This window comes from Canis lupus, chromosome 1 (assembly GCF_003254725.2).
Source record: "Canis lupus dingo isolate Sandy chromosome 1, ASM325472v2, whole genome shotgun sequence".
Taxonomy (NCBI): Eukaryota; Metazoa; Chordata; class Mammalia; order Carnivora; family Canidae; genus Canis; species Canis lupus.
This window is the reverse complement of record NC_064243.1, coordinates 31,088,647-31,107,700: the sequence shown is the minus strand read 5'-3', so window position 1 is coordinate 31,107,700 and position 19,054 is coordinate 31,088,647. Positions and strand designations below refer to the sequence as shown.

The following is a 19,054-nucleotide window of genomic DNA, read 5'->3' as shown; positions in this document are numbered from 1 at the left end:
TATTATTCCTCTAGACAAGCAACTATACATCTTTAACTATTAAAAATGATGTTTTCAACAGAGTTTGTGTACATCATGGTTTGAAGCAAATATTTGCAATAAATAATCCCTTTCTAAGCAAATGAAATGACAGTGGGCAGTGGGAAATGACACAGTTTGGGTAGTGACAGCATTCCTTTAGAGAAGGAATGGAAGGCAGTAAGTGACATGGGCCAGAAGGCTTATTATTATTAGCTGTGCTTTGTCTTTTGGTGACCTAGGAGCAGGCGGATGTCACTGGGCACCGTGCTCAGTCCCCATATACATTTACTGTGTTGGTAAGAGCCTGTTGCAATTCCCATTGGGGCAGTAAAGAACGTGCCAGTTAGCTGAGACAGCTGGGAAAGAACTTCTATTCCTGCCTCTGCAGAGTCAAAAATACTTTCATTAGCTTACTCATAGGTTTTGCCTTGGAACAGTTAAGTATTACTTAGGAGTGCTAAGCTGGCTAGGAATGGCTGCTAGGATTTCTCATCTTCAATTCAAATCCCTCATGAAACACTTTATAGCTTGCCCCTCAATGCCTAAGTCCAAACAATTGATGAGGACTGAACTGCTGGAGAGACAGGGCATGAAGGTGGACCTGGTGCTTATTTTTCAAGGTGGAATACTCAGGCCAAAGGACTGAAGAGTTTACATATCTTTTCTTTTCTTCTTAAGGATTTTATTTATTTATTCATGAGAGACACAAAGAGAGAGGCAGAGATATAGGCAGAGGGAGAAGCAAGCTCCATGCAGGGGACTGTTGCGGCACTCCATCCCAGGACCCTGGGATCACGCCCTAAGCCAAAGGCAGACACTCAACCACTGAGCTATCCAGGCATTCCTACTTATATTTTCTAAAATAGTCTGACTCAAAGGAGAAATCTTATTATAAGAGGAGAGATTTAAAACGGTTGAAACTGTTAAACATGAGGTCAAAATTTAGTGTGGCATTAATTTCATGCCTTCTTCAGGGACACAGCATAAAGATTGAATTCAGGATATAGAATTCAGGATTGAATTCAGGATATAGAATGAATTACTTTGAGTGAAACTAAGATATTGGGTTATGTATTTTAATTCTTTGTGGCCTAAGAATAAACAATTACTCCAAATTGTGTGGAACAAGGTGGCAGTAGATGAAAGAAAGGTGGGGATGTCTCTCATTTACCAGGGTCTAATCTTTTAACTGGCAAATGGATCAATGAATTGAATGATGTCCATAGGTATACCTACATATATGTAGTCGATTGATTTCAACAAAGATGCAAATGGAATGCCCTGAGAAAAGGACAGTCTTTATAAGGAATGGTGTTGGAAAAGTTAGATATCCATACATAAGAAATCCCACAAAACTGCAACTCATACTTCTAATGCTATATAAGACAAGCATATAAATCAATGCATTAGAAATCTAAAAGTCAAACTATAATTTAGAAATTATTTATTTCTAAGGGATGCCTGGGTGGCTCAGAGGTTGAGTGTCTGCCTTCAGCTCAGGGTGCAATCCTAGGGTCTGGGATCAAGTCCTACATCGGGCTCCCTGCATGGAGTCTGCTTCTCCCTCTGCCTATGTTTCTACCTCTCTCTTTCTCTGTTCCTCATGAATAAGTAAATAAAATCTTTAAAAAGAAAAGGAATTATTTATTTCTCAAATAAAGAAATCTTGTGAACTTTAGTTAGGTAGAGAGTTTTCAGATATGACACTGAAAACATAATCCATAGAAGAAAAAAATAGATATATTTGACTTCACAAAAATTAAGAACTTCATCTCTTCAAAACGAACTATTTAGAGGAAACATAAGTCACAGAGTGGGAGAAAATATTTGTAAGTTATTTTTCTAGAATATATAAAGTTTTCAATAAGAAAATAAATGGCCTAATTTTTAAAATGAGCAAAAGACTTGAACAGACATTGCACCAAGGAAGACCAGTGAATGGCAAATAAGCACATGAAAAGATGTTCAGCATCATCAGTCATTAGGAAAATGCAAATTAAAGCCACAATGAGATATTACTGCATATCCACTCAAAGGGCTAAAATTAAGAAGACTATGTACCCAGTGTGGGGGTACTATGCAACTAGAGTTCTCATACATTGCTAGTGGAAATGTAAAATTGTACAACCACTTTGGAAAATAGTTTAGCCATTGTTTAAAAAGTTAACACCTGTCATCTGACCCAACCATTTTACTCCTAGGTATTTATCCAAGAGAAGTAAGAGCATATGTTCACACATATGTTCATAGCAAATTTATGCATAAGACCCAGGAACTGGAAATAACTCAAATATCTATCAACAGGTGACTGAATAAACAAATTGTGGTATATACATAGAATGTAATAATTCCCAGCAATAAAAAAAACCCCAATGAGCCGTTGATACAGGCATCAAACAGATGAATCTAAAATAATTCTTCTGAGTGAAAGAAGCTTGACAAAGAATGCACAGTGTATGATTCCATTTATAGAAAATTCCATAAAATACAAACTAATACATTGTGAAAGAAAGTAGATCAGTGTTTGATTCAGGATGTGGGTGGGGAGAAGCAGGAGGGAAAAACTACAGTGGCATGAGGAAAATTTGGGAGGTAGTGAATATGTTCATTATCTTGATTATTTTATGGTTTCACAGGATATGTAGACCTATGTCAAAACTTATCCAAGTGTGGGCAGCCCAGGTGGCTCAGTGGTTTGGTGCCACCTTCAGCCCAGGGCATGATCCTGGAGATCTGGGATGGAGTCCCGTATCGGGCTCTCTGCATGGAGCCTGCTTCTCTCTCTGCCTCTCTCTTTCTCTCTTTCTATGTGTGTCTCATGAATAAACGAATAAAAATCTAAAAAAAAAAAAAAAAACTTATCCAAGTGCATGCTTTAAACATCTATAGTTTATTGTATGTCATTTATACCTTTGTAAAGCTGCTTGAAAAAAATTTTTAAGACTTTATTTATTTTATTACTTATTTTAGAGAGTGAGCAGGTGGAGGGAGGGGCAGAGAGAGAGAGAGAGAGGGAGAGACCATCTCAAGCAGACTCCCTGCTGAGCATGTAGCCTGGCAGTGTGGAATCAATCTCACAACCTTGGGATCATGACCTGAGCCAAAACCAAGAATTGGGTGCTTAACCGTATGAGCCACCCTGGCAGCCCTTTAAAATTTTCAAATAATGTCCCCAAAAAACAAATTTTAGGTTTTTGGCTTATGAAGTAACTGGGTGAATGATATCTTAATTGAGGAATCCTAGGGAAGGGGTTGGTTTGGTGCTAGGGAGGCAAATAAGAGTTTTAGATGCATTAACTCTGAGATGCCTCCTAGATGCACGAACCCAACATTCTTAAGTAGATGTCAGGTAGGAGCTAGCTATGAGTCTCAGCTCAGAGATCTCAGAGCCAGAAGCATACATTTGGGAGTCTTGAATTCATAGATCAGATTCAGAGCGGGACTGGATGAGGTTGCCTATGCGAAGAGTGTGGCTGTGGAAAGGTTGAAGAATTTTCAGAGAAGGAGGAGCCAGCAAAGGAGATGGACAAGAGCCCACTGGCCTAAGAGGCAATTCTGGGAGAGGGTGGTGTTAGGGAAATCCAGAGAAGAAGATGAGCTTCCAGGAGCAGTGTCTATCTGCATGAAATGCTGCTGAGGTCAGAGCAAGGTGAGCATGGAAGAAGGACCATTGGATTTGGGCATGTGGAAGTGCTTAGAGTCTCCCACAGGCAACTATAGTAGAGAGAAAGAGACCATTTGGAAGAGCTTGAGGAGTGAGTGAGGGGTGAGGAAGGTAAAGTTGTCAGCATAAACCAGTGGTTCCCCAAGCATGCCTTGGAGCAGCAGCACCTGGGAACTTATTAGAAATGCAAATTCTCAGGCCCCATGCCATAACTACTGAGTAAGAAATGCTAGGATGAGACCCAGCCGTGTGTACTTTAATAAACTTTCTAGGTGATTAAAATACATATTAACATTTGAGAATCATTAGTTTAGTCAGCATATAGGTGTATATAGGTAAGTATATAGAAATGAGGGAAAGTTCATGGTCTCTTTCTCTTTTTTTAAGCACAGGAGCTGCTACTACAGGTAGCATCCTGATGTGATAGGGATGACTCAGTAAAGAAGGAGGGATTGAGGCTGTTGGAGAGCATTGTGAGAATGTGGCGGTGAGGAGGTGAAAGGAAGTGGTATACAGAGTTCAAGTCAGTGCTTGATCTCTGATTTGAATGGAGCTGTTTCTTCCATTGTGACAGAAGGGAAGACAGAGAATGAAGGTTAAGAGGTGGAGTAGGTGGTGGATTTGGTGGTGGGAGGGAAATGTGGGAGTTTTTTCAGGGCAGTTAAAGGTGAGGTCAACAGCTGAGAGAGGTTCGTGAAAGATCGACAAGGAGAAGGGATGATACACAGTCATCTCAAAGAGTGGGGAAAGGAATTTACCAACAGAAGGTGGTAGGACCGCTTCTCAGTGCTGCAATCCCATTGATATTTTTGCCATGAAAGTCAAGGTAGATTACTAAGAATAGCTGTAGTACTGTTTTCAACAGGCTTTAACTGCTTTAGGGCAGGCAGGCATAGATTATACAGATGATGGCATTTAAGGAGCACAGAAATTTAGCCCGAGAAAGAGAAACAAAGAAGTTCAGATTCTTTGCAAGAGAGTAATGACAATGATGAACCTTTAAGTCCAAATTTCACAAGGATGGAACCGAGGATGAAGGCACGGTAATAGGGTGAAAAAGTGGGAGCGTGTACGTTGGTAGTCTTAAGGCAAAGAGCTGATAGAGTAGAAATGTTTGGAACATGGATGTTTGGATTATTTAGTACCTAATTTGGAAGTGGTACTCAGAGAGAAAAATGCTGGAGATCAAGCATTCAGAGGCTACACAGTTACTGGGGGTGACAAGCTCCGGAGTGATGTGTGAGGTGGCACAAAAGAGACTTTTGGACTGAGAAGCCAAGGTCTTTTCACTGAATCAGGGTCTTGATGGCTCGTCTAGGTGGAAATTACGCTTGACGAGGAGTTCAGGAATGATTTGGGGGCCATGATGGTGGTGAGAGATTTACCGTTGGGTTACCATTAAGTTTCACTGGAGACAATTTTTTGTCACCAAATTTATTGTTCTTTCCTCCTTTTGCCCTTATTCTCAATGTCTTTCAAGGTCACCTTTCAATGCCTTACTTTCTCAAATCCTCTTTTACTCCAGTTTAAAAATTTGCTTTGCAGGGCACCTGGCTGGCTCAGTTGGTGAAGCATGCAACTCTTAATCTTCGAGTTGTAAGTTGGATCCCTGTGTTGGGTGTAAAGATTACTTAAAATCTTTTTTAAAAATGCTCTTATTATAAAAGTAATACTAGTTCATTACAGAAAATAGGGACAGATAAGAGATTTTTAATAAAAGGAAAGAAAAGTCACGTACCTATCTAACTATTGTTAACACCTTGGTATACATCCTTCCAAACCCTTTTCTATACACTGCTACCCTTCCTCTCTCACACACACACACAGGTTTTATTTTATTTTATTTATTTTTTTATTTATGATAGTCACACAGAGAGAGAGGCAGAGAGAGAAGCAGACTCCATGCACCGGGAGCCCGACATGGGACTCGATCCCAGGTCTCCAGGATCGCGCCCGGGGCCAAAGGCAGGCGCCAAACTGCTGCGCCACCCAGGGTTCCCACACACAGGTTTTAAACAAGGAATCACACCATCCGTATTCTGATTTCAAAAGCAGAAAATCTGCAAAACCCATCTGGAGATAAATGCTGTTAATAATTTTGTTATACTTCCTCCTAGATTTGTCTAGGTATAGTTTAGTTAAGATTACACAATTATCATAACCATGTAAAAAAATCACAGTATTTTGTAATTCGTTTTCTTTTAAACCCCTTTCCATCCTTTTGTTTTTCCCTTTACCCCGGTTGAAACCTGTCAGGAGCATGCTTGGCATGTATGAATAGTTCAGTGAAATCTGAGGATTAGAAGGAACTTTAAAAGTCAGAGTTCCCTAAGGAATGGGTAATAAGAAACTGTTTGAGAAAATTTAATTATATACTCCCTCTGCCTTGCTCTGCTTGGCATTAAAAAAAAAAAAAAAAAAAAGGCCCATGAGTGTAGAGCTTTTATTTAATAGCTGTCTAAAAAGTGAATTTGTCCTAATGTTTCTAAAGTTTCTCTTCATGTTAAAATCAACTTTGAATTATAATGACTGGTATGAGACAGATGGGCACCTAAAATTCTATCAGCAACCTCCAGGATCAGCAATCAGTCTCATTTTTAGCAAGCACTTCATCTGGTTTTAATATTCAAATATTATTTAAACATTTCTATTATTTATTTTTATTGTAAGTATTTTTATAAATACAGTTATTGTAACTATTTACATTATTTTGATATTCACAAGACCTGTCAGGTAAAGTACTATTATCCTTATGAGGAAACAGAGGTTTACAAACTTGCCCAAGGCCACATGGCTAAAGTGGTGTGAGTGGAATTCAAGTCCAAGGTCCTTGGTCACAAGTTCATGCTCACTCCTTCCAGGTTCAGAACATAGCAGGGAGACTTTTCTCAGACCAACTGATTATGGTTTCAGCATTTCCCCCTCTATAGAGGAGGCTGATTTTACTGTATTTTCCAGAAGAGATACCGGTAGTATTCTTGGCTGGCTCTTGCCACTAGTGACTTCATTCTGCAGGGACAGGTTACTCTGACCATTAACCTCAGCTCTTTGCCCCCTAAATACCTGAGTATGTGAGGTGTGAGAGAGAAAGAAGGAGTAAAATGTGACTGAATCATTTGAATTGAAACATTCACAACATATTACTAAGGAAGGCCATGACCACTGCCATTTATTTATTTATTTATTTATTTATTTACCACTGCCTTTTAAAACTGACCTGATGCTCCAAGTGGTACAAAGAGGTCCACATGACCCCCTTCTTCTTCAGGGGCCACATAGCTTCCTAACTTCTCCCAGAAGTCTCTCACTTCAGGCCTCAGTAAATTTTTAATACCAATTTTATAACCTGAGGAAGAACTCAAAATGTCATATTAGTTTATAACATTATCATGAACAGAAACTCTTAGCACTCTGTGAAAATGCAATCACAATTCAAAAAGCCAGTGACTGCTGGTAAGACTCAGATCTGGAGGGAGCCTCTGCTTCAGTGGTGCACCATATCGGGGCCACAGGAGGACTCCGACGTGACCATAATCTCCTTCACATTTTGGGCTTATTGGACACGGCGCATTTAGATTTAGGACATTGTCTCTCTGCCATCACTGTGCAGCAAGGTGCATTGCCAGGCTAACAGCAGGGTTTAGGGTAAATGGCCAGTCAAGTCCTGGGATTTTTGCAACCAAGGTCCAAAGTAAGGTGTCAATCAAAAAATAAGTCATTCAGAATAGAAGGCTCTCAGAGATGGTAAACATCCCTGACACTCTCACTTGCTGGGAATTCTGGATGATGATTCAATGAATCTGCATGTGTCTCGACCCATTTCTAAAGGAGTCCTTAAGATTCTGAATTCTTAAATCCTGGTAAGGGAATGAAAACAAAGTCAGGGAAGAATCCCAACATTTCACTTCTTTCCATCAAGAAATCTAGATACAGGGATCCCTGGGTGGCGCAGCGGTTTGGCGCCCGCCTTTGGCCCAGGGCGCGATCCTGGAGACCCAGGATCGAATCCCACATTGGGCTCCCGGTGCATGGAGGCTGCTTCTCCCTCTGCCTGTGTCTCTGCCTCTCTCTCTCTCTCTCTCTCTGTGACTATCATAAATAAAATAAAAATTAAAAAAAAAAGAAATCTAGATACAGAAGGAAGGACCTCTTCAATTGAATGGAGTAAGAGATCTCATTTTGTTCTTAATTTTAAGGCAAAAGCTCTTGGGGAAACACCACAATTATATAGAGAGAAACTTTAGTTTTCAGATATTTTGTTATGTTAGTATTGGTTTTAAAAAAGAAAACAAGGTGGGGGCACCTGGGTGGCTCAGTCAGTTAAGCATCCAACTCTTGATTTCTGTTCAGGTCATAATCTCAGGGTCATGATTCTCTCTCTCTCTTTCTCTCTCTTTTTTCTCTCCCTCTCCCACATTCTCCCCCTTCCCCTCTGCCTCTGCCCCTCCTCTCTATTTCTTTCTCTCCTTCCTCCCTCTCAAATAAGTAAATAAATAAGAAAACATGGAAAAGGCAGAGTTTGAAAATCCTTCTCATCTGCACAACATAAAGTCTGAGATGCTAGAAAACTTTAATAGGTCCTTTTACTCTGTAAGAGGTAAACCTACTAAACCACAGTATAAATTTCAATTGATACCTCTCCATCATTTAGAGAAAAGCTACCATGTAATTACTCATAAATGTAAACCCTAAGTAGTAGCTGTGCTGTACTTCCAGGGGGGGATATAAAATTAGATGTGGAACACAACTTATTCCATACATAGGTCAACTAAACAAGGAAAGACAAAAATAAGGTAAAGATAAACCAGAAGTAGTTTATTTTTGTTAATAAAATTTATCAAACCTATTCCAAGCATGCCAAGTTCTAGCTGTTAGCAAGCCCAACTATAGAGCCCAACAGTTAAAACCAGAAATAGAAAAACAAAACTAAACAAACAAAAAAACCCAGAAATAGACAAGACTGATTAATTCACGTTTCAAATAAAACCCATCATACCTATTTCTTACTGCACCTCCTTGAGGCATTGAAAAGACATTTTTGCAATGATTGGAACATTCCAATCAAACCAGAAAAGCCCTGATAGCAATGAAATGCCTAGAAGACCACACCCCACGTGTCTCCTTCCCTGACTGTGATTGTAGGCTGAACACATACTGGCCCCCTCTCATGATCACGTGCTCCCTGCCTGCTCCCTTGCATGTACCCCCTAACCTGTTTCCTTCCTTCCTTCCTTCCTTCCTTCCTTCCTTCCTTCCTTCCTTCCTTCCTTCCTTTCTTTCTTTCTTTCTTTCTTTCTTTCTTTCTTTCTTTCTTTCTTTCTTTCTTTCTTTCTTCTTTCTTTTCTTTCTTTTTCATGAGAAACACACAGAGAGAGAGAGAGAGAGAGAGGCAGAGACACAGGCAGAGAGAGAAGCAGGCTCCATGCAGGGAGCCCGATGTGGTACTCAATCCCGAAACTCCAGGATCACGCCCTGAGCTGAAGGCAGATGCTTAACCGCTGAGCCACCTAGGCATCTCTGAACCTGTTTCTATAAAAGTCCAGTGTCCATCTCACAGGTGGAGAGGTCAGTTGTTAAGGCATAAGCCTGTCACCTCCCCTGGTTACTGGCACCCAAAATAAATTTCTTCCTTTCTTTTTTCCAAACCCTATCTCTTGAGTGATTGGCTTCTCTTGCCACTGAATTTATCCAAGTTTATTCAGCCACAGTGTTGACAAACCCAGCCAGGAGCTCTGCTATCCATTTTACAGCCCTCTTGAAATTCCCCCAGATGGAGCAGTTGGCCTCCGCAGAGCACCAGGGCTTCCCTGCTCATTTCCTGAGTTAGCAGCTGGGATAGATCACTGGGTAACATAGCCATAGAGGCAGTAGTTTGATGGGTGATTCAGGTACCCACTTTGCCATTTTATGAGTTCCCTGCCAGCTGGACCCTTGACCATCTCATTCTCTTTCTTCCCTCATCTCACAAAGATGGAAGATTTCACACTAGTAAATCTTAAAACCATTCTATTTTAGGTTTAACAAGGAAAGATGTAAGTTATAGTATAAGGAAGAAACTGAAACTTTAATTCTAAAACAGTCATCATCTCCTTCTCTCAGAGAAGGATAACCATTGACATTTTAAAAAGATGATCCATACAAGTTAATGATATCAGTCAATCCTTTCCTTTGTGGTATAAGCCATTTGGAAGTACAATGACTGCTGTTCATGCATACCAATTTATAGATCTTGGGTTTTGCTGCTATTATAATTGCTACACTTTCACCAAACTTAAAAACTTTTGTGAAGAACATAATTAGAGTAAAAGACAGCGTAGAGAATGAGAGAAAAAATTTGCAAATCGTGTATCTGATAAAAGATTAATATCTAGACTATATAAAGAATGTCTATACCTCAATAAAGAATGTCAAATAAACCCATCAGAAAATGGGCAAAGGACTTCATTAGATATATGTAAAGAAGATACACAAATAGCTGATAAGCATATGAAAAAATGCTCAATATCACTAATTAGTAGACAAATGCAAATCAAAGCCATAATGAATATCACCTTAAACCCATTAAGGTAGTTACTATCAACTAAAAACAAACAAAAACACAGAAAATAACAAGTTTTGACAAGGATGTGAAGAAATTGGAGCCCCTGTGCACCATTGGTGGGAGCACAAAATGGTGCTGCCACTATGGAAAATATTGTGGACATTCCTCAAAAAATTAAAAATAAATTACCATGTGATTCTGCAACCCCACTTGTGGATATATATCCAAAGGAATTTAAAGTAGAATCTCAAAGGGATATCCACACTCATGTTCGTAACAGTGCTATTCAAAATAGCCAAGAAGTGGAAGCAACCTAAATGTCCATCAGCAAATGAAATGTGGTCTATAGAAATGATGGAATATTATTCAGCTTTAAAAAGTAAAGGAAATCCTGTCATAAGCTACAACATGGATTAAACTTAAGGACATTATGTTAAATAAAATAAGCCAGTCACAAAGTTAAATACTGCATTATTTCACTTATATGAGGTATGTAAAGTAGTCAGTTTCACAGGAAGAGAAAGTAAATGGTAGTTCCTAGGGGCTGGAATAAGAGGGAAGAGGGAAGTTCTTATTTAATGGTGTGATGATTGATTTTACATGTCAACTTGACTGGGTTAAGGGTGCCCAGATATTTTGTCAAATATAATTTTGGGTGTGTCTGTGAGAGTGTTTGGGAATTAATGTTTGAATAGGCAGACTGAGTAAAGCAGATTGTTCTTCCCAGTGTGGGTGGGCCTCCTCCAATCAGTTGAAGGTCTGAACAGAACAAAAAGACTGATCCTCCCTTGAATAAGAGGGAACACCTCCTGTATGACTGCTTTGAACTAGGTTATCAACTCTATTAGCAAACTGAAATTTAAATAGTGCTCTGAAGTTCATACACGTGGACAAATGTGGCATTGGTGTAAAGTTGGTTGTTGTTTCCAATCTCGAAGCTTACCTTGGAGTAAATTGATTTCTCTGCTGTCTCCATCACTAAATATCCCCATACTTTGTACCTTCTGCCCATCCAGAGCTTTTTCTATGAGATAAAGCAGGCTGTCCAAGGTTAAGCTGCTATGTTCATACACCACAGAAATGATACCTGTCCTAATGCTGGCCACCACTATCTAGAAAATGAAACCAAAGCTGATTATTTTAGAATATTTATTAATAAAATTAATGCAATGGTATGTAATTTGCTGTGATTTTTAAACACTTTTTTCCAGAAATCATTGAAAGAGGAAAATAAGCTGTCTCATTCATTGCTTTCTTTTAAATGATTTTATTTCTTTTCTAATTATAAGAGGAGAAAATTAAGTACCCTTGTAACTCCAGCACTCAGAGATAAATACGATTAACAAGTTAGATTATTTTCTTCCAGCCTTTTTATCTTCGTATATACCCAAGAAGAGACGTATATGCAACTTTTATTTTTTTTTTTTTTTTTTTTTTACTTTTTTTTTTTAATTTTTTTATTTATTTATGATAGTCACAGAGAGAGAGAGAGAGAGAGAGGCAGAGACAAAGGCAGAGGGAGAAGCAGGCTCCATGCCCCGGGAGCCCGACGTGGGATTTGATCCCGGGTCTCCAGGATCGCGCCCTGGGCCAAAGGCAGGCGCCAAACCGCTGCGCCACCCAGGGATCCCCGTATATGCAACTTTTAAAAAACAAATTGAGATCATATGATTTTGCAATGGACTTTTAAAATAGATTTAAAGTTTTCCTCTTAATTACAAATTTTTTAGTTAGCAACATTAATTGGTTAAATATTTGTTATTTAAATAAATATAAAGACCGCTGTGCTTTGAATTCAACAACCAGCAGACAGGCTAGAAAGTCATTCAAGTCAATGATTTTTTCCCCCAAACCTCATGCCACTTTCTGAAGGTCACAGTGCAAACTAAACACAGGACTACCACATCGTTATATACTACTTTTTGCCTAAATACCCATCACATTCATAATAAAATGAGTAATTATGGCATTGATAGAGAAGACAAATAGGAGAATGGACTTACTTTAAACTAGATTTTTCACCCATACTGTACTACCAGATGCCCAGCTTGATGCCCATTATTAAACATTAGGGAAACTATTTGGGGCCCACGGGAAGATCAAAGCTCTGATCTTGCTTTCCTGTGAATTCATGAAACTGGCAGGTTGTAAATGATCAGAGTCAATTTCTAGGTGCCCAGAAAGAATACCGATTTCATATTTTGAAAGCAACCATTTTGTTAGAAATAGGAATTTTTAAAAATCTTTCTAAGTAGGCCAATTAATGTAACCTACTGAATGTAATCCCTTACATATGTCCCTCTTTGTGCATCAGTGCATATATAGATACATGCAATCAGATATCTATAAAATCATACACATATCAATGCATATATTTGCACTCACATATCTATAAAAATACATGCTTCCTATGTCGTCATTGTGCTTCCTTCATTTTTCTTATTAGTCATATTAAAATTAAAATACATAACTTCATTATAGAAAGAACGTATTCGGATAGCCCATGTGGCTCAGCGGTTGAGCGCCGCCTTCAGCCCAGGGTGTGATCCTGGAGACCTGGCATCAAGTCCCACGTCGGGCTCCCTGCATGGAGCCTGCTTCTCCCTCTGCCTGTCTCTCTTTCTCTGTGTCTCTCATGAATAAATAGATAAAATCAAAAAAAAAAAAAAAAAGAAAAAAAGAAAGAAAGAAAGAAAGAAAGAAGAAAGAAAGAAGAAAGAAAGAAAGAAAGAAAGAAAGAAAGAAAGAAAGAAAGAAAGAAAGAAAGAAAGAAAAAGAAAAAGAAAACATATTCTGGGGCACGAGCTGCTGGGACTCAGTGGTGGAGCGCCTGCCTTTGGCTTACGGTGTGATCCCAGGTCAGGGGATGGAGTCCCACATCAGGCTCCCTGACTCCCTGAAAGGAGTCTGCTTCTCTCTCTGCTTATGTCTCTGCCTCTGTGTGTGTGTCTCTCATGAATAAATTAATAAAATCTTTTTTTTTTTTAATTAATGGCACCCTCCTTGAATGGCTCACCAAATGGATTTCTGACATTCTCCTTTTGAGAAATGATGGTAATATGATAATATTTAATTCCTTGGATATGTCAAAGAGGTTTTAAAATAATCAATCACCTTGCTCTTTTCTGGAATAAGCATAACAAATTCAGTTCAATAAGAATTCACTGGACACTTAATTAAATGCAAGGTAGTTTGGGCCTTTAATGTTTTTTTTTTTTTTTAAGTAATTTTGACCTATGGTTATCTTTATTGCTTCTGATTTTTAGAAGTGTTTTGGGGTCTGTAAATTTCCCCTTAGGCCATTTTCCTTTTAGAAGAGGAATAATTTTCATACACATGGTGACCAAAAGACTGCCATACATCCCCCTGGTATAGATTCAGAAAAGGGCAGACCTCCTAACATACTCTGTACCTCATATGCAGGAATCCGAGATGATATTAATAAGAAGTGGGGCTGGGAAGCATGTGAAGAGCTGTCATCATTTTTATGAACTCCATGCCAAGTTTTCTTTGATAATAAAGGGTAGGAATGGCTTCCAGAAAGATTGTTTCTATAGGGAAAAGAAGGGTATACGTGAAATGTAAATTTTCTATTAATTGCATTTTGATAACTGAGCACCAACAGGTTGTTTGGGCATCAGTTATACTGAGCAAGGCGCGTGGCCTCAGGACCTCAGTGTCTCCCTCCCTCCCATGGGCACAGCAGCAAATGGGGCTCCTGGGTGGGTTAGGGCCAGAGTTGGCCTCTGGGTCTCTCCTACTCCATTCATGGGATCCTGGAAAGGCTTCCTGGAACTTATTTAGCTTTTGTTGGGCTCTTAAAATGAATGTAGTGACATACTCAGCAGTTCAAATGACATTTTAAAAAAGAACAGCTGAGAGATTTAAAATTTCCTAGATCATCTGGTCCTCACAGTTTTCTAAATAATGTCTCCATTCTCTTACCCTTACCCCCACATTCCCATTTGGATACACTTACTCCATAAAAAAAAATTTCTGAAAAAAAAAGTTACTTTTGCTCAATAACTTTGCACAGAAAATGTACTACATTGCAGCCTCTCCGCAGGGTCAAGAATATTTGAAATATAAAATTTGAATGTTACACATTTCCCTCTTTAGAAAACATGTCATAGACCACCGCTCTTGAAGATGAAGGAGTTATCTCTATTGCTATCTCATAGGATATGAGCCAGATAGTTTTACAACCTCCCTGTGTGTTAGCTAAATAATTCTAAAATGAATTCTTGGTATCATGGGATGGTCTTGAGCCTTCAGGAGATGGAGGTTTGCTTACTGCTTGGGCAAAGCTTCTAAGGATGCCAAAACAAGCTGTTTCTCCAAAGCTTCATGTAATCCCCCTCGATCCCTCAGATCCTTCAGAGCCTGGGAGAGACGTGGCTGGCATTTGGATTTTAACAATCTAGAGCAGCATGTTCCGCTCACCCAAGGGGGTCGAACTTTGAATAACTCCTCTGAAAAACAAACAGCAGCAGGCTCGGTTGTTTACTTCATTCTTCTCTCAGCCAAATCTACATAGATAAAGGCATCAAAAATAAAGCTGTACCAGGGTACTACTCCAAATGGCCAATACTTATAGCCCTTTTTACAGACTCTGTTTGGATTTCTTATCCTTTCCGTGCTGTGGCTGCAAGTACGATGGTTGGGTAAGATACCATTTTAAGATGCTACTTACTACTTACCAGTCATGTCAGGTCAAGAAACCAAACTCAGAGAACAAGCACCTCTTTTCTTGTGGAAACCACTTAATCGATTTATAGCCTTCACATCCATGTCTACCCTTCTTGGCTTCAAGTAATCCCCCATTTGTTCCCATCTCACAGAGGGTGAGTCAGTGAAAAAAAGATGTCAGGACTCAAATCACTTTCACTGTTCAAGCAGTGCACTGTGCAAATCAGAAGGCTTTGCTGAGCAGCTCTTATCCTTCCTCCCTTCCCACTTTTCTTTTAGTGCCATTCTTCCTGCGTCCATTCTCAGTTTCACTTCTCCCCCTCTGTCTCCAATCCCAATTTTTCTGTCCTGGACCTATGTCCTTGGCTTTTGCATGTGTTCATACTCCCCTCTCCTCCTTGTCTTTTTTTCTGTCTCATAAACCTGAGAGGAACCAGCACAATAATGGAGGCACTGATATTTGACTTTCTGTGTTTCATCTGAACTCTTTTTTTTCTTATCCATTAACTTGAAGTATATGGTGGAGGTGGGGAGGGGGAAGAGCTTGTCCTGAGTATACTTTAGAGAATACCCTCCACATGCTATTCCAGAAAGACATAGCTATCCTCCTCTGTGGGAATCTATACATGAATCCATTTTTTTCTACAATGGTTGGGTAAGATACCATTTTAAGATGCTACTTACTCTTACGTAGTGCACTTTTCTCCCAAATTAATTTTCTTAAGCACTTTTCTCTTTGTTTCTCCTGCAACTCCTCATATTTTGTTTTGGGTTCATTCAGGGTCCCATAGATAGCAGCAGCTTCCCTAGGTGTTAGCCAATCTAAGTTGGACACACAAGCAATGTAATGATGCTTCCAAGCACCATACTCATTATCTGCTGGAGTATAGGGCAGAAACCACCCAAACCTAATGCATTTGGACATCCATAAGCAATCCTACAGAAAAAGAAATGAGAAAGATGAGTTGCAAGAAATTTTTACTGATCTTTCTTAGGAATAATGTTTCTGGGTACACGGATATTTTTTCTTTACATTGAGATTTCTGTGGCAGCTGACTTGTCATCTGAATTTGACACTAACAAATAAGCATGCCTTATTCCATACAAAAATAGTCTTTGATGACAATATATGTTATATATGAATATATGTATTAGTCATCTCTGTATACCTGCTCCCATAGCATTCGGTTAGCCCTAGATTCTGAGTATTCTGCTACTAGCAATAGCGTTTTCGTTTGTTTTGGACCAAACCTCCCACTGGGAACACCTCTGGTTGAACCATATGATATTGCCAGTATGCAACCAGCTTTGCTATATGGAAACAGCAAATTTCATGTGGTTTAACTGAAGCACCTAGACCAACTATTATAAAACAAGTATTTGAAGGCATATAGAGCTACCAATGCAATAAGGGCTCATGCAACCATGACCCCAGAGAGAAGGGAAACCTAAAGAGGTAAGCCCAATATTTGGCACTACTTTTCACTTCAAGGCATTTGACAGTTCCAAAGCAAAGCTACGGCTGAGAAGCAGAGCAGAAAGTTATGGCTGAATGACATGGAAGCTAAGAAAGAATTTTAGGCATTCTCACAAGGAAGAGAGGAAACAATTGTAAACTCAGGGCTCACCAGGGGAAAAAGCCCTGATAATCACAGCAGACTTTCAGCTGAGATCCTTATCAGTGAGGGTAAGGAATTAGACAAACTCTCACAAAGACTGAAACCATTTTAAAATCTCTCCTTCTCTGACTGGATTTAAGTGATGCATTCCTACCCTAACCAAATGCCAGAAGCAAAAGCAAATTCTCTCTGGAGGAAGATTACATCATCCAGAGGCTCAAATTATTGCATCAATATTTTATATCCAATATCTGGTACTCAATCAAAAGCACCAGGCACACAAAAGGATCATAGTTGTTTGTTTCTTCTCTGTCTTTTATTATCTTTTATTAAGTAGACAGAGACTCTCAGGAGAGCCATATGTTGTAATTGTTAAGTATGAACTTAAAAAATAACCCTATAATTAATATGTCTAAAGAAGTTAAGCAGCGAGGTGTGAAATTTTGGTGAAATAATCAAAACCGATATTCTAGAATCGAAAAATATAATAACTGAAGTTTAAAACTCAATGGACCAGTTTAAAAGCAAATTAGAATCTAGCTAAAGAGGTAATTAGTAAACTAAAAAGCTAGAAGCAAAATCCAAGTAGAAACAATGAAGGCCAAAAGGACTAGGAAAAGACACATGAGAAAACATGAAACCGTGGGAGGTGGTGAATCAGTCTAATGTGTAAATATTGCAATCTCATCAGAAAAAAGTAGGAAAATGGGGCAGAAGGAATACATGAGGAGATAGTCTGTGAGAAGTTTTCAAAATTGATAAAGATATTAAATATCAGATTCAAAAATCACTGCAAAACACAAAACAGGAGAAATATATACACACACACACTTCTGGGTACATCATAATAAAATTGTAGAAAAGAGAAGATAAGACAGAAAAATATAATCCTAAAAGCCGTTAGAGTAAACAAAAATATTACCATTAAAGGAACAACAATAAAGCTTTCTACTTCTCAAAGAAAAAAAGAGATTATGGAAGCCAAAGAACAACAGAAAAGTTTCAAAGTTTTATAAAATTAACTGCCAGGATGGAGTTCATATTCCCAGTGAAAATATCCTTCAAATATGAAGGTGAAAATCAAGATAGTTTCAAACAGAAATAAGAGAATTTGTCAGCAGCAAGTTGCAATAGAAGAAATATTAAAGAGAATTCAAAAGGAAAGGGATCCCAAATGGAAACTCAGAGATGAAGAAAGGTATGAAGAACAACAGAAAAAGTATATAGTTACTTATAAGTAAATATTGACTATATCAAATAATAGTCTTGTGAGGTATATATATATATAATTTATAATAATATAATATATATAATTTATATATATAAATTGTGTTTGTGTATTTTGTGTGTGTGTGTATAAAATTAAAATATTTGACATGAAGGGCTCCTGGGTGGCTCAGTCAGTTAAGCCTCCGCCTTGGGCTCACTTCATGATCCCAGGGTCCTGGGATTGAGCTGTGTTGGGCTCTCTGCTATGTAGGGAGTCTGCTTATCCCTCTCTCTCTGCTGCTCTCTTGTGCTCTCTCTCTCTCAAATAAATAAAATCTTAAAAAACAAATTTGACAACAGAGTTGAAGGTAGGTAGAAGCAGAGCTATTAGAGTTAAAGGGGTCCTAAGCTCCTTGCATTATCTCAGAAGTGGTTAAAAAAAAAAAAAAGCCCTAAGATGAGTGGTGTAATCTCTAGTACAGCCATAAGAGAACTGCTAAATAATTCATAATTAACAATATAAAAAACATTTAAGAACTCCAAAAGACAAAAATGGAAACAAAAAATACAAAGTAAAATGGTGGATTTAAGCTTAAATATGTAGTATATACACAAATGTAAATAGAAAAATTACTCCAGCTGAAAGCCAAAGATTGTCAAATGTTAAAAAAACAACCACCAACAACCATATTCTGTTTACAAGACATATTCCTTAAATATAAGGGCATAAGTTGAAAGTAAAAAGTCAGAAAACAATACATGTGCAAACACTTGGCCTGGGTTCTTAAATGCTGTCAATCCAAGGCTCATGGTTGGTTTTGCATGTGGCCTCTCCATAGAGAGCTACGTATTCTCTGAGATCAGACACTCAATGCAAGCCCACCCTGGGAAGTTTGTTCACGGTAAAGAAGCAAATTCATTATTGACTTGTACTCAAAGTATGTCTGCCATTACACTTTATTAAATCTTTAAAAAGAAAATGAGACGACTAGGCCGGAGGCAAAATTAATGGCAGAGGAGGAAAATCTCTTTAACAGATGTTAGTCAAAGAGGAATCAGATGAGGCTGTGGTTGTATAACAGTTTTCAAGGTGAGTTATCATGGGTAAAATAATATCATATAATAACCAAAGCTTAACTAATTTCTCTTGGAAAAAAGTGGACTTCTTTAGCCAAGATAAAACATTTTCTAAATAATTAAATTGAGTAATTTAAAGATTCTTAAAATTACACGAATTATTAGAATAGTGTATATTTCCTTACTTACAAAGTAAATTACTGTATTTAACTTATCCCCATTTTTTTCTCTGAA

The 19,054-nt window shown here is 38.4% G+C and overlaps 1 protein-coding gene across 25 annotated transcripts in view; it reads right to left on the bottom strand.

The window, feature by feature from the left end:
- Window positions 1-19,054, bottom strand: part of ECT2L (epithelial cell transforming 2 like) — a 69,145-nt gene that overhangs the window by 29,752 nt on the left and 20,339 nt on the right. For all 25 annotated transcript variants that reach the window (XR_007412293.1, XR_007412299.1, XR_007412292.1 and 22 more), the window contains exons 4-9: window positions 15,600-15,852; window positions 14,521-14,698; window positions 13,639-13,777; window positions 11,170-11,338; window positions 6,903-7,031; window positions 311-403 (exon numbers count right to left, since the gene is read on the bottom strand). Coding sequence is in view for 16 of the 25 variants with exons in the window: in XM_049113126.1 (XP_048969083.1) it covers window positions 311-403; window positions 6,903-7,031; window positions 11,170-11,338; window positions 13,639-13,777; window positions 14,521-14,698; window positions 15,600-15,852 (961 nt within the window). In the remaining 9 variants the exon portion in view is untranslated. The remainder of the gene's footprint in view (window positions 1-310; window positions 404-6,902; window positions 7,032-11,169; window positions 11,339-13,638; window positions 13,778-14,520; window positions 14,699-15,599; window positions 15,853-19,054) is intronic.